Source organism: Caenorhabditis remanei, chromosome IV (assembly GCF_010183535.1).
Source record: "Caenorhabditis remanei strain PX506 chromosome IV, whole genome shotgun sequence".
Lineage (NCBI taxonomy): Eukaryota > Metazoa > Nematoda > Chromadorea > Rhabditida > Rhabditidae > Caenorhabditis > Caenorhabditis remanei.
Window position 1 is genome coordinate 15,332,784 of NC_071331.1, and position 23,888 is coordinate 15,356,671.

At 37.4% G+C, this 23,888-nt stretch overlaps 4 protein-coding genes across 4 annotated transcripts; 3 read left to right on the forward strand and 1 right to left on the reverse strand.

The window, feature by feature from the left end:
• Window positions 1-6,995: 6,995 nt before the first annotated feature.
• On the forward strand, window positions 6,996-10,701 carry GCK72_014287 (uncharacterized protein; the record flags this gene model as incomplete). Its single annotated transcript, XM_003100749.2, has 12 exons — window positions 6,996-7,085; window positions 7,548-7,636; window positions 7,682-7,819; window positions 7,867-8,266; window positions 8,310-8,393; window positions 8,443-8,586; window positions 8,885-8,926; window positions 9,003-9,154; window positions 9,207-9,282; window positions 9,332-9,450; window positions 9,922-9,983; window positions 10,598-10,701. The coding sequence occupies 12 exons, from the start codon at window positions 6,996-6,998 to the stop codon at window positions 10,699-10,701; spliced, it is 1,500 nt and encodes a 499-aa protein (XP_003100797.1).
• Window positions 10,702-11,454: 753 nt separating this feature from the next.
• On the reverse strand, window positions 11,455-15,104 carry GCK72_014288 (uncharacterized protein; the record flags this gene model as incomplete). Its single annotated transcript, XM_053730226.1, has 12 exons — window positions 11,455-11,572; window positions 11,648-11,751; window positions 11,798-12,106; window positions 12,169-12,785; window positions 12,832-13,441; window positions 13,595-13,704; window positions 13,755-13,984; window positions 14,031-14,191; window positions 14,238-14,570; window positions 14,616-14,819; window positions 14,867-14,927; window positions 14,977-15,104. The coding sequence occupies 12 exons, from the start codon at window positions 15,102-15,104 to the stop codon at window positions 11,455-11,457; spliced, it is 2,985 nt and encodes a 994-aa protein (XP_053584998.1).
• A 1,751-nt stretch (window positions 15,105-16,855) lies between these two features.
• Window positions 16,856-17,740, forward strand: GCK72_014289 (uncharacterized protein; the record flags this gene model as incomplete). The annotated part of the gene is made up of 3 exons (XM_003089663.2): window positions 16,856-17,048; window positions 17,119-17,222; window positions 17,333-17,740. The coding sequence occupies 3 exons, from the start codon at window positions 16,856-16,858 to the stop codon at window positions 17,738-17,740; spliced, it is 705 nt and encodes a 234-aa protein (XP_003089711.2).
• A 1,449-nt stretch (window positions 17,741-19,189) lies between these two features.
• GCK72_014290 (uncharacterized protein) lies at window positions 19,190-22,950 on the forward strand (the record flags this gene model as incomplete). Its single annotated transcript, XM_053730227.1, has 5 exons — window positions 19,190-19,967; window positions 21,571-21,639; window positions 21,693-22,157; window positions 22,212-22,730; window positions 22,775-22,950. The coding sequence occupies 5 exons, from the start codon at window positions 19,190-19,192 to the stop codon at window positions 22,948-22,950; spliced, it is 2,007 nt and encodes a 668-aa protein (XP_053584999.1).
• Between the last annotated feature and the right edge of the window lie 938 nt (window positions 22,951-23,888).

Consider the following 23,888-nt stretch of genomic DNA (forward strand, 5'->3'; position numbering starts at 1 on the left):
ATGCTTCTTCGTTAATTTTGGTTACGAATCTGAAATTTAAATTTCCATATTTTCTGTAATTTTGAGCCCTAAAAAGAAGTTAATTTATAAGAAAAATAATATACCATTCAAATAGAATGATGCAAAAACTAGATAAAAAGTAACAGCAGTCCTGCACCTAAATAAATCGCAACGTGCACTATCCGAAAATAAATGTGATGTGTGCCGAAAATGAAAAAGTTCTCATCATTGCAAAAAGAGATGTTTGGATGAGAGGAAAAACGGAACAAAAGGTGAGAGAAAGGGAAGTCAGTGATTATAGAAAAGGAACAAACAGTTGAATCGGGTGTCTACTCTTAGAAATTGATTCATTTGACTGAGAAAAAACAACATTCAGGGAATACCTTCGACGAACTGTCTGATTTCAAAACCAGTTTATGGGTATTTTCCAGTTTAGTTTGAATTAAAAGTTTTTAAATTGACAAAATACTCAATATATACATTTCCTAATTTCTTTATCAGGTCTATAGAGAAATAAGAACTGCTGATGTTATGAAACTCAGTGGCCACCTGAAAATCAGCTGATAAACACAAACAATCTTTGTCAACAACTTTTTGTCCGTTGTTCAATTTTCAAAGCTTAACAGACATCACGTCAACACCAGACATTCCACAAATACTCGAGGAGTACCTATGTGGGGGATGGAGATATACTCATTTTGCACTGAGAGTTTGATCTCAAATCGAAAAGAAAGGGAACAGAACACAAAATTTCAGAAATAAACATTTTTGCAGGACGATGAAATCTCATTACCATCTGTTAGTCACGTTGCTGGACCAAAATGAACTTTGACTTGAAGATCTTGGAATCATTGTTCTTGCTTTCCGTTTATTTCAGGAATAATGTTGGCTTTTTTGAATTCTAACTGATGCCTAATGGTCTTGATGTGATTAGAATTGAGATTTTATGCTACTTGTTTCATTTCGTTTCATTTCGTGAGAGAGTAGAAGTTTTAATTACTAGAGTTGAAAAGTAACATAACTAGTTAAAGATTCCAAAAACTGAGAAGGGTTTTGTCTATTTGGATCATAGTATCATCTTTTTAAATCTCCCTTCTAAACCTTTTCTCAACTTATGAAACATTTCGGAAAGCGGGGAATACAGAAAAAATATTTGAATGATTTCTTCACGGTATTTCTGCTAGATAGCAGATGAAACCAGGTTTTATTCTGTTTTTCAGTTTATCCATATGGGTTCCAAATACGTAATATACTATTCTGTTACCAGACGAACTCTACATAAAATTTTATGTATTTTAAAACACTTTGACTTAAAATTTGATCTCGATGGTCATTTTTCGTGTGGTTTTCGAAAAGACAAACATGACATTAATCAATCAAAAATACACATTGTTGCATCCACAGAAGAATATTTTATGACTGAAAATGTCGCGAATTCTATAATTTCGTTTATGTATGTGTTTGATATTTATATCTCACAACAAAGAAATATGAGTGCATTGTTGATGAAGTGGTCATGAAGTACAGTAACCTGGATTACTGTACCATTTTTTGAAATATATACAATACGCTTCTTCAAAGAATATCGTTCTTGTGGAGTCAAAAACTAAAATTATTTTCCAAAATTTTATGGAACAAAACCTTTAGAAACTGACTATGTCAGAAGAAAGGGAACATTTTATGAGGGAAAAGTTTTGTTCTGATCACAAAACCATATCAAACTTGGTTCTTTTTTTGATACTGAACTTATACCTTCGTATAAACTTAAGATGGATTTTCTCGTGTTTCTATTTCTAACGGTATGTTCAAATTTCTCAGATTTCTTTGTGAATATCCCTGTCCACACACCTCAATAAATCTAAAATTGTTGCTTTCTTCCCTCTCATTTCATCTTCCTCTCAACACAAATGACAAATTTCAAAACAAAGTGTCTTATATCTCTTTTTTCTTCTTCTTCTCCACCCCATCTCACCCACAAATCCATCCAACTCCACTGTGTGAAAATATCATCGCCCAGGTCTTCTTTCACTTCTTTTTCCTTATCCCAAGCACAGTTGTTCCCAGCATTTTTTATCAATTCTTTCTCTTCTTTTTTCCTCTTTTCTTCACTGTCACCATCTTATTTTTATCTTTCCCTTGGCTTGTTTCCAAATGCTTCCTCACTCTATGAAGCACCCAACACCATAAACTCTCAGGCATGTATGGCGTTTTCTGGAAAAGAGTCGAAGAAACGGAAGAAGAAGAATAAAGAAAAAAGAGAAAGAAGAAGAAGACATGAATTTTCAATAAACAATTTGTTTGTCCTCACCATATTCTGTGGGCGAATCGAGAGTTGTTCTGTGGCTAAAAAGAGGTCATATGTCGAAAAAGATGACACCTTACTTCACTCAACTTGTCGCTTCTTCCCACAGAGTTCTCATTCCACTCTCATGACTCATTTCCTCTTCTTTTTTCTACAGAAAGTATTCTGAGAAAAAATTGAAACTTGGACATTGTGAACTTTATGATGGAGTACCTGACTGTGACTTCTGAAGTTTAGAATCTCCTTTTCCCGGAATTCAACTTAGCTCCTTCCAGTTGTCTGACTCTGCAAACCGATACAAGCAATACCTCCAATTCTAGATCTCCCTCAATTTGCAATCACTCCATCGTCATCGAATCCAAACAGGAACTGATAGATTTCAGTGGCTTCTTCTTCATTTTCTTCGTCCATTTTATCCTCTCACTCCCTCTTATTTTTCTCGCCACTAATTATTTTAACGAGGTGCTTCTTCTCAAATCACACGTAGATTTTCTTTGTTGTTTTTCGTGACAAATTGTCTTCCGTTCCAGATCTTATTTTTCGAAAAAAAAATGAGCCAGCAGGCAGATTATTCTGGTTGCAAAACCAAGAGTAGACATATTTATATACGATTTCTGTCTGCTTCAAGCACTTCGTAGTTTCGGGTTAAGAATTTCATTCTGACTTTGTCTGGCTTTTAAATGATCCCAAACTTAAAATTTTCCCATTCCTACTTCTTAGACCGCGGGAGTTATACATTAATTTTAAAATTCAAACTAGGCCCATTAAGTTTTCCTATACATATTTTTTTAAGAAGAGTTCAGATTGTCTTTTTCGAAACTAAAATTCTCTAGAGGTCTAATCTATAAAGAATACAAAAAGATCTCTGATCTTCAACTCTCAAGACAAATGACTCCGATTTTCGATCGGATCCGTTTATTGATCTTAAAAAATTACACTGAAGAGGGGTGAGAACGGCAAGACTCCCAGTCAGACCTCATCTTTCTTCTTATGAATTGATTTCAACTGACAACAAACTGAGTTCAAGATATGGACAGTTGGTCAAAATGATTTAGTAGTACTCACTGGAAAAAAGATAGACATGACATGCTAGTGGAATTAAATGTTTCGGTGATTTATAACACTACCACAGGGTTGAGATTTCAACATCAGACGTGTCATGTTTCGTTTCTTTCGATCTCAATAGTACTAGAATTCAAACCTGTCAATCCTCGAATAAGTTCATATATCGCAAAGTCTCTGTTCTACTCTATCGAACCTTCTTCTTCTTATTCTTCATCTTTTTGTCCATTGTTGTTATTGGCATTGAGTGACTACTCCACCTTCTCCGCCTCCATCGTCTAATCTTTTCCATGCTCCTGCTCCTTTTCCATAATTGCCTTTTGTTCTTCAACATCGTTTACCTTTTTGGGAGTCTCAAATACTTTAGAGACTCTCCCTCTTTCTCTTTCAATTCTTTCCCTATCATACCTCTCCTCACTTTCATTTTTTCTTTCAATTTTTCGCGTTTCATTCAGGTAATTTATTCATTTTCTTGCCCCTAGTTCCCTTCCTTCGTCTCCTACACTTGATCTACATCATTTTCTTCTCTAAAAAGATCCTAAACACGCGATATTTCCTCATCATCATCATCTTAAAGTACAACAAGTCAATATTTTTAACTCCAGAATTAAGTCTCTGGAAGTTTTGTTTTGACAAGTTTTGAAGGAGACAAAGATTGTTACTTTCGTTATTTTTCGCACAGACAAAAGATGAGAAGTTGGATCAGATTACAAACAAAAAGTTGAAAATGCACAGCTAACAGCTTTCAAGTTTTCCATTTGAAATGTGTACTGTGATTACTTTTTCTTACTTTGCAAAGTTTGGTTCTTTTGATTCAAGTTGCAGATTGTGGATTCTTTCACGGAAAAAGTCTAAATATGAACTGTAGTAAACATACAAAGTCTGGTTTGAAATTTGCTACAGTTTTGAAAACTCCTCTATTCTTTTCCAACTTATAGTTCCTACAGTCTCCCTACATTCTCTTTCCCTCCAAAACTACAAATAATGTTGTAATTGTAGTTTTCCTATAAAAATTAACATGCCTTCAAAACAGAAAATTTCTGATTTCTCTCAGAATTGTACACCGTTCCATCGTAGGTTAAAACTATAAAAAGTGTATTCGCAGCCTATGAATCTTTTATATTTTCCAATCCCATCCAACTTTTCGTTTTCTGTCAGAAAATTCAGAAATCCAGTTTTTTCCTTCAGAATCTGCACGTATTCCAACTGTATCTGTAATCGTACTTTTTGTTTGTTTCTTGTCAGCGTGACGTGGCATATTAATTTTCAATGCATTTTTAACGGGCACACTTATCCATCCATCCTCTCGATGTATACAATCATTTATCCGTTTCTTTGTTCCAATAAACCGAAATTTGTCATTTCATTGGACCACCCATCTCATCTGGAGCTCCGCCCACAAACTAATATCAACAGAATCCATTGAAAATTCGTCGTCCTTTTCAGTATCCGGTCCGTTTCGAATCACCCAATTTGTCCATCGTGTCACCCACTCCTTCCTATCCCATTTTTCTTCTGTTTTCTTTCTTTTTTTTGCTTTCATCTCTGATATGTACTTGTGGTCAGAGCCCTTTTTTCTCCCTTTATGTCATCTTTGTTGTGTATATTTTCTGCTCTTCTTCAACTGATTTCGTTTTCTTTTTTCTTTTCATCGAGTTCTTCTTTTGATCGAACGCGCGACAGGCTCCACGTCGTCGTCACAAATCGGATAAAACGCGGGAAAAGAATCGAGAGAAAAGAGTAAGAAGAAGTCAGAAATTGCCCCGAAGGGCTTTTTTGTGTGATGCCCCCCCACTACCCATACGGCTTCTTTATTTTTTTTTCGTCGTTGACTGGCCTCTTTTTTGTCTATCAAAGTTCTCTCACTCGTTCAGTCGTTCCATTGGTTTCCCATATTTTTTATTAGCTTCCCTCAACTCAAACGATAACAGAAAGAGAATAGGAAAAGGGTTCTCAGGATCTTTACAGTACACATTAAACTCGAAGACCAAAATCCCTGATCACTTTATTAAGCAAAAAGTGATACTTCGAAATGTTTGTTCTGAAGATTCTTGCAACATTGACTCTCTTTACGAATACTTCTCTCTGTATTTTGATCTATTCCATGATCACCTCGCCACCCCAGTACGTTCAAAGATCCGCACATCCCCCCTTCTCAATAAAGTTTCTCGCCTACATCAACGAGTCTGTCACCTTTTTTCTAACCGAATTATTCAAAAAAGATGAGGATGATGATGATGACATGCAAAAAGACGGAAGAGGAAGAAACCTCTTTTTCTTCTTTTTCCAGTCGGATCATGCATCATTCATCCCTCTTTCTCTCCCTCTTTAACTTTAGAATTTCGATCTGAGAATCCAGAAAAGAAGAGATGACGACGTCTGTGGATTGCAATTTTTCAAAGTTTTTGGATGTGTCTTTATCCTTTTTTCTTTGATTTTCTGTTTTATTCTTCTTCTTAAAATATTTTTTGTGTTCGGTTGAATGATGCAGTGCAACCAAAACAAGGCTCTGCGAGTCCTTCCGAAACCGATCCGTTTTTCTTTTTCTGCCTTTTTTGTCATCAGTCAACCGGCAACATGACAAACACTTGTTGAAGCAGAAGTAAAAAAACGAACAAGAATTCATCATCCTTGACTTTAAAATATTTGATAATCGCAGCTAATATTGATATTTTGAACATTTGAAACAGTCTTAAGTCAATTCGTTTGTTTTCAGTTTATTTTCCGTCCAACTGTACTTATTGAGAATAAAATATTGAGACCCCCTGTAACTTTTAAGATTTAGTTATCTTTTTTCCAACCATTTTCTCATTTTCTGGTCCTCTTACCCATATCTTCTTGAAAAACTCAGAATATTTTCCATAACACAGTAGAAAAACTTCAGTTCCCTACGCCACAAATCTGAGTCGGTTCAGTATTTTTCTGCTTTCTTTCAAACTGAGACTTCATTGTTTTCTCTTTTTTTGGAGTTATTGAAAACAAACCCCTAAAATAATAATTTCAAATCCTTATTAGATTCGTAAGAGTTTTTTTTTTCCATCTTTCCCATTTTTTGTTCTTTTAAACTTCCCTTTTTCAATTTTGCATCTGAAAAACGACACTGTCTGTCTACTGAAAAAGGACCGCATTCTCTTTTTCTTCTTTATTTTTTTACTCATCGTCAGACATCTGATAAATTATGAACAACTTTTTTCAGCTTTTCTTTTCTTTTTCTTCCCTCCATGATAATATGGAAAACACTGGAAAAGGAAGAACAAGAATAGAATCTCCGTTTCTATTCGAAATTATAGTCTTCTGAAATCCTTCCATCAATCATGTCAATTCGAGTTCAAATCCTACACTTTTCATGAATTTAAAATCAACAGAGTGCAATGAGAAACCAAGCGAAGAAAAGAGAATCACTTTGTCTGAATTCTTAAGACGTTTTTTTATCGCTTTTAAATTTCTCCGATTGGTTTTTCAAAGAACCGGTTCTCCCTCTCAACCTCTTCTTCCAATTTCCTCTTTTCACCTAAATACTTTTGTTAAATTTTTGAACTTTTCGAAACTTAGACCATCTCCCAAACTGTTGCATTTTCAGAGGAAAAAGATCCCGGACTCACGAAAATGCTCTAGCAAGTATTGAAGAACGATGACCATTTCATATACATTGGACGTCTCCCAGACGAATTTGCAAAGCTTTTTCAGTTTACTTTTACGATGGAGAGGAAGTGTTTGGAAGGTCAGTTCTACTTTTATAAGAAAGGAATTAGTGCGTTTGAGATTTGTGGAGTGGGGGAAAATAAAACTCCTTAAAATGATCCAAGTGAACCTATATCATTGAATAGACTTGTTCCGTTTCATGTCAGAATTCATCCTGTCCGGTCCTTGGCCTTTTCCTTTTTTCTCCTTCTTCTTCATATCTTTTCCTACAATCCTCTTTTGCATATATTTTTTCGTATCCCTTCAACAAGTTGTAGTTATATGAATCCAATTATTCTCTGTGCTTCTTCTATGGGACCAAAACACACCCACTCACTTTTTCTACCTTTTTATTTTAAGAGGGCAATAAATTGATACGTCAGAAAAGAAAGAGTCTCGCATAAAATAAGGGAAATAAACTTCCCGAGTCTAGATTTGGAAAGTTCAGAGAGTAACATAGAGAATATTTGTTGAAAAGAAGTAAAACCTTCTCTCATTTCAGGCAGTTTTCGGTCAGTTAGCTGTATGGACTGCTGTTTTTCTTATGATAAGTTGCATCTACCGGTATATGTTATCGCCATCACAACAAGAGTAAAAAACTAAAAAATCAGGCATAAATTGAAATAAATATTTCAGTGTATTTGAGCAATTGGTACGGTATTTCGACAACAAGTTAGATGCAAATATTCCATTGACTTTCCTTCTTGGATTTTTCGTTTCTTTTGTTGTTGCCAGATGGGGATCGATTTTGAATGGAATCGGATGGATTGATGAGTGAGTTCAACGTCTGTTGATATCCAGTTCATCGTGTATTTTTTCAGTGCATCTCTCCTCTTTGCCACATATATTCGTGGAGCAGATGAAGAGACACGTGTCATCCGTCGGAATCTTGTTCGTTATCTGGTTCTCTCACAAGCTTTGGTTCTTCGTGATATCTCAATGCAAGTTCGGAAACGATTTCCAACAATGGACACCCTGGCAGCATCTGGATTGATGACTCACGAGGAAATGGATATTCTTGATCATATCAAAGATCCTTATAGCAGATATTGGACATCTATTCAATGGAGTTTAAATTTAGTTTATGAATGTCAGAAGAAGGGAAAAGTTGAAAGTTATTATTTGATGAACAAGATTGTCGATGAAATCGGAAAGTTTCGACATGGTCTTGCTTCACTTCTGAAGTATGATTGGGTTCCTGTTCCCTTGGTTTATCCACAGGTTTGACCTCTCACTTTATACAGTTCCAGTAATGATTTTTCAGGTAATTTTCCTCGCTGTGAGAATATATTTCATGATTTGTCTAATTGGAAGACAGTTCATTGTAACTGGCTCTAATCCATCAGGAGTGAGTATCCAACGTCTTCTCAACTCAAACAATGATCTTTTATTTTCAGATTGATCTCTGGCTTCCTATCACAACAATGGTTCAATTTCTTGTTTATATGGGATGGATGAAAGTAGCTGAAGCACTTCTCAATCCATTAGGAGAGGATGACGATGATTTGGAATGTAACTACATTATCGACAAGAATCTTATAGTGAGTTGTTCCAGAAGAATTCAGAAAATATTAGTGATATTCAGTTCGGGTTTTGCATGAGAAAGCTTAGTAGAATGGATATATAATATTAGTGAATTCGATAGATTTAGATATGGACGTACACGGTTTTGTGATGGGTAAATGTTCTTTGTTACCTGAAGAAATTGAAGAATTCGAATGAGAAGTTCACTGTTTTTATCGTAGTTGTCCAACACCGATTTGACTATAAACCAGCATTTTTCATCTTTTTATTTTGTAACTTTATCGTATTTTTGTTTCCTTTTTTCCTTTGTTTTAGACCGGTTTGTCGATTGTGGACACCATGTGGAAGCACGATGATGTGAGTTTTGTGGCAGTGCATGATTAGTTGTTTCGCTTGTTTCAACAGGTTATTTGTATCTGAAAAATGATTGCAGACGGGTTATTCGATGGTTGAAGAACACATGGCAAAGACTCCATCACAGAAGAAAGATGAATTCTGGGGAATCGATAAAATTGCTCCGTTGTATTCAATGGAATCGGCTGAACGGTCTGTGCATCCATTGGTTGGAAGTGCCAGTAAAATTAAGTAAGTTCCAGAGAATTCGATTTTTTCTCTTTTAATTTAGAACTATTTCCAGTCTGGTGAAAAACAAAAAAGAAATTGTGATGACTCCACACAAGAACAAACTCAGTGAACTGGATCCATCTGAACAGGTATTTTCTTTCAATCCCTTCAAAATACTTGGAAATTTCTTAATTCTAGAAAACGTATCTCCGCCGTGTGAATGTATCTGATCATAATGCAAAACACGCGAAGCAACGTGGATTGGAGAGAGCGAATTCTCCGGATAAATGTCTGAGCAAAATGAGGTCAAGATCAAAGTGAGTTATAAGCTTTGCGAAAGTATTCAGAACAGTTTCAAACACAATCTAACTATTAGAAAGTCGAAAAATATCTAACAAAATCGACCGATTTAGATCCGAATTGCAATATATTCAATTCTATGAAAAGTAAGTGATCGCATGATTGTCGTTCGTTTTTTGATTCGATTTGCTCTAGAAATATTCAAGTTTTGTGATTTTGTATTTATCTAATAGAGTTCTCTATCTCACAGTAATTAGTGAAGTATCACGATTGTTTACAGTTAACTGATTACTATTTTTCTGATTTCCTTCCGATTTTCTTCTGAATCAAAACTGAGGTGTAACTGAAGTTATGATACATATTTTCCAGGAATGAAATTCAGTTGCATACCAGTTTTGTTCTTAAGAGTATTGAAAATGGAGTTGGAAAATTTAGAATTCGGTTTTTTAGTATCGTAGTTATTTGAAAATCAAATGCATTCTTTTCAGTGGCAAGTTCAGAACATCAGCCAACGGATCACAAAATGGAGTTGATTTATGGACAAGAGCAGGTCAGTGAACTAGTTTCAAATAAGGGTTGTTCATGCAATTACTCATTTTCTCCATATTCATTTATAAAAAAAACTGAAATTTCAACAAAAAACGAATAGGGGGAAGTTATAATTTAAAAAAGTGGATGACGGGGCAAATGTAATCATCGGACTGTTTTTAGATTGTAAAGAAATCAAAATAACATTTCATCATGATTTGCATGCCTCCATCTGATTTCTGTATATTTGCCACGTCATCTCATCCCATCTGAATATATCCCAGTATCTACCCACTTCTTTGCAATACAAATCCAGATTCTCCTGATGATTCTTCACACGATTCGTGCTCTCATTCAGGTTCCATTATCTGAATTCTCTTCTCTCTTATTTCTAATTCTTGATATTTTTTGGTGAGTAGTGTTTCTCTCTTTCTCTCTTCTCCTTCTATCAGTGTGATTTCTTCTCTACCTTGGCTGTATTCTATAGTTCATTCGATTGCATCCTCGTGGCTTCTACAGTATCAGTCCCTCTCTTTCCTAATCCTTTCATTTTCCCCAAGTGTTTTCAAACCTAAAAGCATGAAAAGAGTGAAGTCCTTCTCCATTGTTTTCAGTCTTTCCACCATTCATTTTCAGGTGATATCGAAATGAATGTTGCCGCATCGAATCCAAATCAAGTTCATCCTCACTCTATTGCAGTTTTCCCGCCAGATGAACAACAAACGACATCCAGACATTGAAATTATTCCAACCCCTGTAAAATGCTTCGAATCTTTCTCATTGGATCAATCATCCATTGAGATCTCCTTCTAATTCCGCTGATTCTGTGATAACTGTTTCTTTGCTCCGGTTATTCATGTCTTTTTCCACTAAACCGGAAAATCAGAACGAGTATTTTGTGCATAGTTCAATCAATAATATAAATAAAACAAAAGCTTCTGTATTTAATAATAATAAAACTGTCGCATTCACCTTTTTTCTATCATCACGAAAAAATACCGTTAAGATGTGTCAGGGAGTGGCTGCTTCAGCAGTGAAAAACAAAAAATCATGATAAATATTGCTATTTTTAAAAACCAATAATAACATTTAAAATCCTAAATGAAAATGAGAAATGGAACAGGAAGGGTGACAATAAAATGACGCTTTGGTATTTATCACTTTATCGATCGGGGATAGAAAGTTTTTAAAAAGGGGATTCTCTTAAATTAGACTTGAAAGAAAATATGAGGCAGGACCCAAGATTTTGAAGGGATGAAAGAGTAATAATCACAACGGTACTAGGAAGACAAGAAACAAATTAATTATTGATGATAAACCCATATTCGACTGATTCGAGCAAAAAAGGAGAATTAATACAAAAAACAACAAGAATACGGGAAAACCAAAATTAAGAGCAAAGACATGGGCGACTTTGTAGGAAATGGGAAAAAAGGAATGGATATGTCACACGGAAAAACTGACTGTTCGATACGGCATATAAAACAACATGACTAGTTACCACTGATCTCTCGTTTCAGATGTTGCAGGAATTCTACATAGGAATGTGTTGATTCTGACCGATCGTCGACGAGTCTCCGAACAAAAACGTCTCGAAGAGGAGAGTGCTCTCTGAACATGCATTCTTTTAGTATCTATTTTTTTTAGAGAAATGTATATTTCTGAAATATCACTTTAAAGACTTACTTTATGGTTATCATGGGGCCGAGATAGAACCTGAACTGTGTGACTTGTTTGAAGAAAGAATGTACTCTTCTTGATAAGTCGTTGTCTCTTTCTAATAGCGAGTACTGAAAAAAAAGAAATGTCATGTTTGCATTTTATGAATCCACTCACTTCATCAATATCATTATATATTGATGTTCCAAACACATTCACCAAGAATCCAGGATCTGCTGATGCTGCTACATATACAAACGCGATCGTTCCCGTAATCATCAGATACACGCCGCCTCGACTGATATGTTCGAATGAAAGAGGCAACGGAGAAGGTAACTGATCTTCTGGCATTGTTGCGAGCTCATTGAGGCGATACAAACGTGGATAAATATCAGAGAGAATTTGCTCCAATGGACTTGACCGCATCATCAACATCGCGCCAGCACGTTCGTCGAGACGGATACCTCGCACAGAAGAAAACGCGGGCTAAAATAGGCTTTAGTTTTTAAAATCTCGATACCAAAACTAATGGTAAATATCAAACTTACATGTTTGAGCATAGCGAGCACATAACTTGGGAAGAGCCGAAGATGTCCACAACGTGGAACCAGCATTCCGCTCCCACGAGATACAGCTTTTTGGTATGCACCAATACTGTCAACAACTGCATTTACAAGTGCTTCTCTAGAGTCAGCAAGAGCACTTCCAGTCATTGATCGCTCCACTCCAATTTTAGCCAAATACGATACAGTGGCTTTCAGATCGAAGTTGTTATAAAGTTGAAGCAAGTCACCAGTTGTAGGCAAGCACATTGTATGAACTCTAATACGACGATCGCCTTTACTCGATGTGTAAAGAAGAGCTGACTGGAAGCACACGTATTGTGCCAGTTTTTCTTCGATAGTAACTTGAGCAGCAAGAGCAGAATCAGGATTCACGTTGGCTAAAGCTAAAAGATCCGGAGAGCGAACGAAGAAGTTTCCATAGAATCCAGTAAGAGCAAGACCACGAGATGTACGGATACGGAGAACAGCTTCGAATCCCAGTTTTCTTGTCAAATATCTTGTGAGTGTCCTTTCGAATCGTTTGACTTGATGAATATCGTTTCGATAACTATAGTTAGGGAAATGGTAAACGCATCCGGTAGAGAACTTCGCGACCTCGGCTAGAAATATTGTTTTAAAAATAACCTTCGACTTTGGAAAACTTACAAAGTGTCGCTAAATCAGCATACTGCGTGTTGAACATGAATAAATCCAGACATATCTGGAAACTAGTACATTCTAGCGATAGTGCTTTGTAGAAATCAGTTGCTGGTCCCAAATTTTGTCCGCCTTCTGTTGATTCCTCTCTACTTTTCAATGCTCCTAATCCCAAGTTAGGTAAGCTGACTTGGAAAATTGATATTCTTCCTCCGATCTCTTGAATCATTGTTTGAGCGAGTTTCAATGCCGATCCGAGACAGTTCCCATTCGATGTTGGTGATACTTGTGAGTAAAATTCGGGAAGTTGCTTTATGAATGATCGGATAGTATCCTTGTATTTCTTCATTGGTACTAATAATGAAGTAACCGATGGGACAAAGGCATCATCAATATCGTCCACAATCATTTCGTTAGGATACCTTTTATTGCTTGAGAAAGAGAAGAAGTGCAAACACTGGTCCACAGCAATGAAGCAAATTTGAGCACGTTCGTCTCCTGGCATTTGATCCAAATTGATTAAGAGCTGCTCAGAAAGTGTATGCAAATAACCAGATTGGATAGCTGCAGCACTGATATCAATAACAAACACATAAACGGCAGGTTGGGGTGGACGGAGCTGAAATCTCTTTTAATTCAATTTCAAAAGGGTTAGATTTGTGACTAAAAACAAAACTAAATTCGCAGAATTTTTTTTTCAAATTTCGATGAACTAACATAAATCGGCTTGATAGATTTCGCGGTCGGTTCAATGAACTCTTTTGAAATTTACCATGTATTCAGATGGTGCAATAAACTCGACGGTGGCATTTTGAATCTCAGGTCTGTTTCGTGGGTCGCCAAAAGCTTTCGTCGTTGGATCCCAGCAGAAATCGTCAGGAACTGGAAACTGATTGTGTTAATTCTATTTTTAAAAACATTCATGAACATACGATCATTGTTCCTGTTGCAGAGATTGCACTTCCAATGCCGATGATCAGGTAAGTAGACATACGGATTGATGTAAGTACGACAATATCGGCAACGAACAATATTTGCGCATTGTATTATATTGAGATTTTTGACGTCGCGGAACGGATGAAGGGTTATTGCAAAAGGAAGGCGACTTTTTTTGAGTAACTCTTCAGTTTGAGGGACTTGAACGAGAGTTGAACGGAAAATGCTGGAAGAAGATGCTAAAGTTAGTGATTCACAATCAAGAAACTTACTTTGGATCGACATGGGCATTGGGCTCCGCTACTGACTGTGGAATCTGCACTACGATGTCTTCAAATCCCATTTGTTGAATGTTTCTTTCAGCTATCAGGTCAATTATATCATTGCGGTAACCACTCATTTGAGTCTGTGGACCTATCGCACCACCCAACTTCTTAAATAACATAATTAAGAAATTGTATAACATATAGAACTCGTACCATTTGATCAAACTGTTGATTCAAGTTTTGCATTTGTGGTTGTGGAACCTGAGACTGACCATATTGCTGTTGATGTTGTTGAGGATACCCTGATGATTGTGGTTGAGGTGTATATCCCGGCTGCTGTGGGGCTGGAGGATATCCGGGTTGTTGAGGTGGTTGGTAACCACTTGGCGCGTTAGGTCGAGGTGCCATTTGTTGTTGATAAGAAGCTGTAGCTGGCGCCGGGGAGGCGCGGGCAGCAGGAAATGGAGCAGGACGAGCAGACGCAAACGCAGAAGGAATAGGTGGTTGAGAGCTTGCTGCAGGAGAATTAACTGGATTTGAAGGTGGCTGAAACATAATTTTCAAGAGAAATTGGGATGAAAAATTATTTACCAGAACAGGAGGAGGGATTGGAGGAGTCGGCGCTGAATGTCCATTCAAACCAAGATGAGTAGCGGGTGAGAATACTGGTTGTTGCTGAGGAAACCCTGTTGGAGCAGCAGGAAAAGCTGGGGGAGCTGCTGCGTAGTTAGGGACCTGATTAACTGGATACTTGCTTGCACCGTTGGGAATTTGAGATGGCACAGAAGGTTTCACCTGATAACACGAATTTTCTGATTAATACTAAAAAGTGAAAAACATACCGGTTCATGAGAAGTCGTCGCTGACGGAAAAGGGAAGGAGTTGGCAGGATAGTTCGGACCTCTGAAACAAGTGATTGATTTCGATGAATACTGTCAGGAAAACAACGAACGCATTATATGGAGCAGCTGCGGGTGGTTGTGCAAACTGATTGAATTGTTGGACGTGTTGGTATTGCTGATTTTGACCGTACGCCTGCGGAAATCCAACATTTCCGGGCGCTGTCGGTATGCTCGACATCCGTCGATAATTGTTGAAACCCGCTGTAAAAAAGAAAAGATTTATTTGTGACTAAATATTTAGAATTCTCGGAAAATATTAAAACAATATGCCACGATTACGTCCACAAAATTACGTGGAATTGGTTAACGGAAATGACGAAAAAATTAGAAAGGTACGGTAGTTTCTGAATGGTGCAAACACTCTGGCGATAAAATACACAGCCTCAAAATTTTCGATCTGATTTTTAACTATTCCCGCGAAAACAGAACTAAATAGTTGTATGCTGCGCAAATATGATTTTTTTTTGCAAGCTTGCTCTTTTCATTGAGAGCATTCAATCAGTCCCTAGTTTTAATAAATGCTGTCAATCTGTTTTCAAAAGTAGACCTCAGCCAATTTTATTGATAAATATGCGGTTTTTCTCTGAGAATCTGGGTATAGAATAGAGTCGCGGCACAGCACGCATACACACGCGACTTCGGCTCACGCTCCTCCTCGTCGCCTCGCTGAAATTCTTTTTCATTCTGTCTAATTTTCTTATATGCAACGGCCTCGATTTTACTTCTCCGAAATCACGGATTCCACTACTTTCATCAGTTATTTCATTCTTAAATTGTATATATGTTTTATTTGTCATATTATCCACTTTCAAATGGTTAAAATTTTCAGTGGAACGACAAAAAAGGAAACTACTGTACAAAAATAGAAGAGACGGTCACCACCCAGAAAGAGAATCTCGTATGAACACAAGAAAAAGAAAAAGTAGATGATGAACAATTATGCCATCCAACAGAGGTTTCTTCAGTGAGTAAGAAAGTGCCAACTCGGCATACCGCCAACTGGCTAAAATCGATAATCGAAAAATAGCAGCAGAACTTTTAGTGTAGTATTTTTTTAATAGCAAGTTTTCATAAAACTTTCTAATTAGAAAGTTTTCCAGAGATACGGTTCTGGATTCCGTGTAAGTGCGGTTGGCATACATAGTCGAATGCATACCGTAGTTAGATTCGCAGGCAGCGGCGCGTTCGCCCGGTCAGGCGTCAGGGCGACCTCACACAGTGAGGCGGACACCGTTCTCAACACTGTTTTTTCCGTGATATCTAAAGAAAAATTGATAAGATTTCAGCCATTGGAACAAGTTTGGCGGATGAACCTTTAATTTTTTGGTCAAAGTCTTGAAAAGGTACTTTTTTTCATAGAATTTTTATTCAAAAAGCTGTTAATTCTTTTAACATTGACCAAAAGATAGTTATCAAAAATTGTGGATTGAGGAACTATTTGACAGAAATTCCACAGTGTGTATTCTAATCAAAAATCTTCATGTGTTCTGATTATTTAAGCAATAAAAATTTTCACATTTTGAAAAAAAAATCGATTTTTAAAATGAAGTTTAATATTTTAACAAAAAAAGCTTTAACTGAAAATTGAGAAGTTTTTTCATACACAAAGAGTTGCTAGTGATCGACGTGTGTCTCTGATGAAATCATCATCGGTCGGTTGCCTATCGATTTTCTCTCGACTAGTCCGCCATCTGGCGTATATATTGCCGACAATAGACACAGAGCAATATTTCATACCCTTCTACTCTCTTTGAGATTTAACTTCGACTGAAATTGTTGAGCGGTGTAAGTTTGGTTCTAAAAAAACACGCTATTCACGTTGCGCTTATCGATTTCAAACTTTCAACTAATAAATGTCAATGTAAGATGTTCTGTGACCGATCTGCAATTAGAATTCACAGCTACAATAAATATATTTTCAGTGATGTGATGTCAACTGGTGAAATGTCATCGGAGTACAAAGACAAGCAATGCGGAGGAGCTGGTCAACCTCTAACAAAAGCTGAAAATCCTGATGGAAGGAAGATGCTTCCAAACGGAATGAACCGCGTCCATAAAGTGCTGACCGACGAGGAGCTGGCAAAAGGAATGTCAACGCGGTGGACCGAACTCGAAATCCACGGTACTGAATTTATAAAAAATATTGTTAAAAAAACGGTCGTTTTGATATTCTTATAAAGGAGATTTTCCAGGCAAAGTGAAAAATTTGTCTCCGTCGTTGTGGCAATTGACGCATTTGTCAGCTCTATTTTTGAACAACAATCAATTGCAACGACTGCCGCCAGAGATCTCACAGGTAAATATTCAAATCATCAACGAAGAACCTTAGCTGTTGTTGTTTTCAAAATTCGGTTTCATTTCCGCATCTCGGAAATTATGGATTCATTCAACATCAAACTTTTTCAGCTGTCAAATTTGACGATGCTTGATATTTCGAACAACAAGCTCCGATCATTACCAACAGAACTGGGAGATATGATCACTCTGTGCCACCTGTACTTGAATAACAATCAGCTGCGTGTTCTACCGTATGAACTTGGAAAGCTGTTTCGAATTCAGACACTTGGCCTGAATGGAAATCCATTATCTCCCGAGATCAGCAAAATCTATCATGAGACTAATGGGGCTCAGAAAATTTTGCAGTTCCTGTTGGATCATCTGACAAGTAAGTTTTCGTTTTTAAACGGTGCTTTGAAATATTCAATTGGCTCTCCTCTCGAATCTTATCGAAAGACCGATCAAACTTCGAGATACTTCAATCTTGTTCTAATGACTGATCAAGTAGTTTTATTTTATCCCTACAGAATGACGTAATAGCTGCAATACCTTAAATGACATTCCGTTTTTCATTCCTTGTATACACCACTTCCTCACTTCATTAGCCATCGTTTGTTATCACTATCATCCGTTGGCGTTTTTTTCTTTCCCATAACGTCACTTTCTCTTTCTGATGTTTCCTCTTCTGCTTCTTCACTTTTCAAGTTTGAGAGTGAACGTGAAAAAACATCATCAAAGCAATACTTGAGGGTGTTCATAATCGTAATCGAATCAGTGAAGAAATGAGTGTAAACCGAGTAATAGATGTTTCTTCACCTAATATTGGATACTGAAAAACAGTTTGAAACAAGCTTTTGACTTGTTGTGTATATTTTCAATGTTCTTAAAATAAATCAACATACGAACCAGATACTGATGTGAAATTTTAAAACTGAAATGAAGGAACATAGTTTTCAATTTATAGTCAAATCTGGGAACAACTTGGAATATTGAATTGCACCACTTTCACTGATGAGTTGGCTGGTATACAGTTTTCATCATACTTTCCATTTGAGGGCCAAGGTGAACATTTTTCTCGAGGTATAGCTCAAAATGGCCAAAAGACTCTTTTTTCAACAATTACTGTTTAAAAAAAACTTTTTTTCGAGAAAAAGTCACTTAATCCGGGCCGGACCGGGCTGGTGCAATTTTGGAAACCGGCCCGGCCCGGCCCGTGACAAGTATGGTTTTCATACATTGTCGCATCTCTAGTCTCGAATATTTTGATAGAATAGGACTTTAAAACAGTATACTGTTCAAGTATGAGGTTTTAATGTCAATAATTTTCCCTAGAGCTTCTTAAAGAAATAAATTGTTGTTGATTATTCTCATACGTATTGTGCTAGTATTCATTCAGTCCACGATGGACGATGTTCTGAGAAAAAATATTAGAAGCGGTGCGCGAGAGTGAGAGACTGACGGAGGAGACGCAGATACAAGGGCGCAGTGACCACCACCTCCAAGAATACACAGTTTTTTATATCTTATCGTCTGCGTTTCATTTTACAAACGCAATTTCTCGCCGTCGCTTATGATCATCTGTTCTTCTTCCGAGTCTTCATATTCCCCTTGTATTCTTTTACAGTTTCTTCTTTTACGTGTTTCTTTGCCGTTCGTCAATGGGAGGATTGAGAAAGCTCCGCCTCTTTCGGAAAAGTGTCTTCCTTCGATTTGTGTACGCCCTCCTTCGTGTGTTTGTGTGTCTGTCTGCAGCAACCGCCGGCAGCACATTGCATGAGTTTAAAACGGGAACGAAGCTCCGCCCCAACTAGCTGCCCATTCTGAGAGTAGTCTTCTTTTTGCTTCTCTCCATCACTTATTCCATTTCCTTCTGATTCCTAATACTTTCGCTCACATCCTTTTTTACCTTTACTTACTCTACTCCATTTTGGAACTTGAACCTCAATCGTCTACCTCCCGAAAATGCTTTGAAGTGAATATTCGAAAATGGCCGACAGCGGAGAAGGCGAGTCGCCATCAAGAAGAAACTCTAGTGGAAAACGATTCGTAAGAAGAGCTAGAAGATGGGCCGAACTACAGCAGAAGAGGCAGGGACGGCGGAACTGCGAAGATCCTGATGTTCCGGTCGGTCAGAATGAGACGAAATTCCATATGCATCATCCGAGTCTTGCTTTCTTGAATAGTCAACATTCAAAAGATCAAAAATATCGACCACCAGAACCACCACACGTCTATGATTATGTGGAGATGGCAGCCTTTGGAAGTGGAGAGATGGTAGTTGATGACGAACTCAATTATGATATTGTGGCTCACGAAGAAAATCAACTCAAGCAAAACTTAGGCCATACTCGCAGTTTTCCAATCACTATTCTTCAACCAAGAACGCATGAAATTCAAATGCCAACTGGGTTTCCTGTGTCATACGGTTACACTGATCATAGACCTTGCCAACGAGCAACATCGAATGCATATTTCTATCCAAGCTATCTTGAAAGCAGTTGTCCTCACTACCAATCATCTCTTTCTTCATTTGAACAACGTCAAGTACGTCCGATATCGATGATGAAGTCTGTAGATAGTGCTCTGACACTGATTACCAATGATCTCTCTACTATAAGTATATCCGATGCATCCAATACATCGCCTAGTTCGATCTCAAACAACTCAGAGGAAGACATTTTTTCAAGTGCTTACAAGTTTGCTTCTTCATTACCAAAGTCATCGAATTTCACTATTCCTGTCACGATTCCTCATAATTTTTTCGGTGAGTTTCTTCAACTAAAACGCAAATCTGACAGTTTGAAACGGTCTATATACTTGTTCCCACAATTTCCCTCTTTTTCCTCTTCTTCTACGTTTCTTTCTTAGGCATACAGTTTTGAGCGATCTCTATCGTAAACATGTTTTGTTTTCACTTATCTGAACGTTTCATTCTGTATGGCGGTTTTTTGGGAAAAGCGATATAATAACTGAAATTGAAAATCGAAATTTCGACACTCCTTTCGTTGATTTTTAAATTATGCGTTCTGAAGCAATGTTAGACAATACCAAAATTAATAGTCTGATCTAGAAGAAGCAGAATCAGAACTGAAATGCTTCAAAAAAAATTTCTCAAAAAAAAATTCTACTTAAAATTTCCTCTTCTCTCCCACTGATGTTTAGTTTCTTGTGCGAATTTTATAGATAATCTCTGCGCATCTTCAACATTGAAAAGTACGATCGGTTGATGGCGATTACGCCATATTTTGACGTAAGACTGAGAAGCGGCAAAGAGAACGATACACGGCGAACGTGTACACGTTTGTAGCATAATGACAGGAGAGAGACGGATGGCGGCAATGCCAACGGTATGAGTGTGGACAACGATGACGGTGTGTGCGCGTTAACAAGTTTTTGTCGCCACTTTCGGACGGTGTCACATCTTTCCTTATCTTCAATGTCGATCTATGGGTGGTTCGTTGGCAGTTTAGAGATATTTAAATAGCATGCAGAAGGTGGGGTTCTGATTGTTTTGGAAGCTTTCTTCTTGGAAAGAAGGAAAGGTAATAATTTGGGAAGAGGTATCTCTCTGGTGGTCGTTGAGACTCGAAAAATAATTTTCTGTCTTGAGCAATGGAATTTTAGTCAACAAATAATACTACTTTCTTTTGATTGGCTATATGCGTGCAATAAATATTAATAGAGCTTTTCCATTGACCTTCTAAGAACAGAGTTTTCTGTGTTCGAAGCATCGAAACAATGCAAAAACGTGTTATTTACAAATGATCCTCTTGGAGTGTGTTCTCCTACGGATCATCAGCACCATCAGCCAACCACGAACAAACCGTGTTTTGACGACTGTGAGAAGAGTGTTTTGGGTTGCCCTATGAGGCACGATATGTTTGCACACGGTTTCGAGCCGTCCGGGCGATAAATGGATGCGGCCACTGGTGGCGGCGGAAAGCAAATTGACCGTTTGAACATGGCGCTTGTCTGGGAAACTCGGATTCAAAATGGAATATAAAAAAGAATTTAGAGATATTTGCCTCCAGTGTTACCAGTGTAACATTTAAAGAAAACATGCGAAAAATTATATCCGTCGAAAAATAATTAGAATATATTGCAGCCAGGATCAAACTGTTATGTTATGTATAACTGCTAGTTCAGTTCAGTTTTTTAATATGTTAATATTCTTTGTCACGAACCTCACATTGAGAGGCTTATATGGGAACAGCTAATATTTGTAAACATTAGTTTAATAAGAGTGTTAGCTTTCACTTTCATTATTTCCATGAATAATTCGGATAACTGGTCGGTCTTTTTAAAAAAGAAAATAGAGAAGGGAGCTGAAATTGGATTTAATGTGAAAGAATAACTTATTTTTTCAGTAAACACGCATCCGCCACCTGAAAGAAACTGGGTAATGATCCGACATGCCGATCCTGAGCGTCCAATTGGTAAGTGTCTTGAATTCATGATATTTTCAAATCTATAAATTGTCGTTTTTCAGCTACATTCACTGTTCTTTGCTACAACGTTCTCTGTGATAAGTACGCGACTGTCAACCAATATTCGTATTGTCCTTCGTGGGCTCTCAATTGGGAGTACCGAAAGACGCTGATTATCAAAGAGATAAGAACATATGAAGCTGATGTAATCACTTTGCAAGAAGTCGAAACTGAGCAATTTCGGACACTTTTCCTACCAGAACTGAAGGCACTCGGATATACAGGAATTTTCGCCGCCAAGACTCGTGCTAAAACAATGAGTGAAGAGGAAAAAAAGTATGTCGATGGATGTGCGATTTTCTGGAAGGTGGATAAGTTTGATATGGACAAACAACAAGTGTTCGAATTCTCTGCCGTTGCTATGAAGAAAGCATCAAGCAGTGGCAACATACTTAATCGAGTAATGCCACGGGATAATATTGCACTTTGTGCTGTATTAAAGATCAAAGATGCCGTGTATGCAAATCGTAAGTTTAATGTATGAATTAAGATGTTTTAATGAAGTCCAGATCCATTTATAGGTCGCATGACGATACCAGCCAACGATAATGTTGTTGGTAATCCTCTTGTTGTCTGCACTGCTCACGTTCACTGGGATCCTGAATTCTGTGATGTCAAATTAGTGCAAACGATGTTGCTTGCCAATGAAGTGTCTCGATTACTTGATGAAGTCTCTAAGAGCTATAAGATCACACAACAACAAGTTCCAGTTCTTATATGTGGAGACTTGAACTCTCTACCCGAATCTGGAGTTTTCGAATATCTTTCTAAAGGACAAATTTCGAGGTCGCATGCAGATTTTAAAAGTTTCCGTGACGATACCTGTCTAGAGATGTTCAGTAACTCAACAGACAAGAACGTGATAAGTCATCCTCTTCGTCTCGATTCGGCCTGTGACATCACGTCTATTCCATTCACCAACTACACGTTGGATTTCAAAGGAATGATCGATTACATCTTCGCAACACCACAGTCATTGGCCAGATTAGGAATACTCGGTCCATTTGATCCACAATGGGTTCAATCGAATAAAATTCTCGGTAATGTGCTTTCTCGAGTTACTTATTTTTTATTTCTTGTCCAGGTTTCCCACATCCTCATGTTGCATCTGATCACATTCCAATTATGGCGCAGTATGCAATCATACCAACAACACATCAGAGGCAACCACCTCCACCTCAACAAACGGGTCATCCACCTCCAGTCGGTGTCATTGGTGGTGGTTATCCAGCACCTCCTCAACACTCGTTCCTCAGATGATAACTGTAGCATCAGTGATTCAATTCGTGTACAACTGGCTCTCCCCTTTTCTCACCATTCTGTCGCATACCTCATTCGTTTATCAATACACACTCCTCCCAATTTCTCTTGTACTGTTCAACACCTCTTTCCTTCTCAAAATATGAAAACTTACGTATAGTCGTCGTGTTGTTACGATTGATAACTCGTTTGAATTGTGATATTTTTGAATTATGTTTAAATACGCATTTTCATCTGTTTCTGTTCTTTACGAGTTCTCTCCCTCTTTTTTTCGACCCGACTCTCTATTCTCTTTTACTTGTAGTTCTCATCTTATTTTCTTATTTCATAAGCTTTTCCGATCAGTTTTATTGCGTATATTTTGGTAGCCCATGGGGTGTTCGTCTTATTTTATTCCACTTTAATTCTTATAATACGCTTCCTTTTCCATATTTCCATAAGAAGAATTGTAATGAGTTGTTTTTTCCTTTCTTCTTTCTCGATTCTCTTTTAGTACATCCCTTTACTTTCGTGACTCATATTCTGAGGGATTCACGGCGAAATGGTCTCGCGGCGAACGGTTTCGGTGTCGGTGTGCAGTGAGAGATGAGAAAGAAAGTGTGAGATTCTAAAGCGCTTTTAGACTGAAAAAATCATCGAAAAGTATAGTTGACGGAGCGCATAATGCTCGCTGGTCGAGTATCTCAGCCTGACCTCTACTCTCGTTGTGTGCTATTTCACCGTCATTGCCATTATCTTAATACAGTAATTTCTTTCTGGTTTCATGTATAGTTTTTTGAGCACTTTTATCACTCTCGGTATTATGACTCTGCTCCTAACACTGTTTCCCACACTCTCGTCCAAGTTGCGTGTTCCTGCTTTGAATTCTTTGTTATCGGTCTCGGATTTAACCTTTTCCTTCTTTCTCCGTAGTTTCTACTATAAATATAAGTATTCTT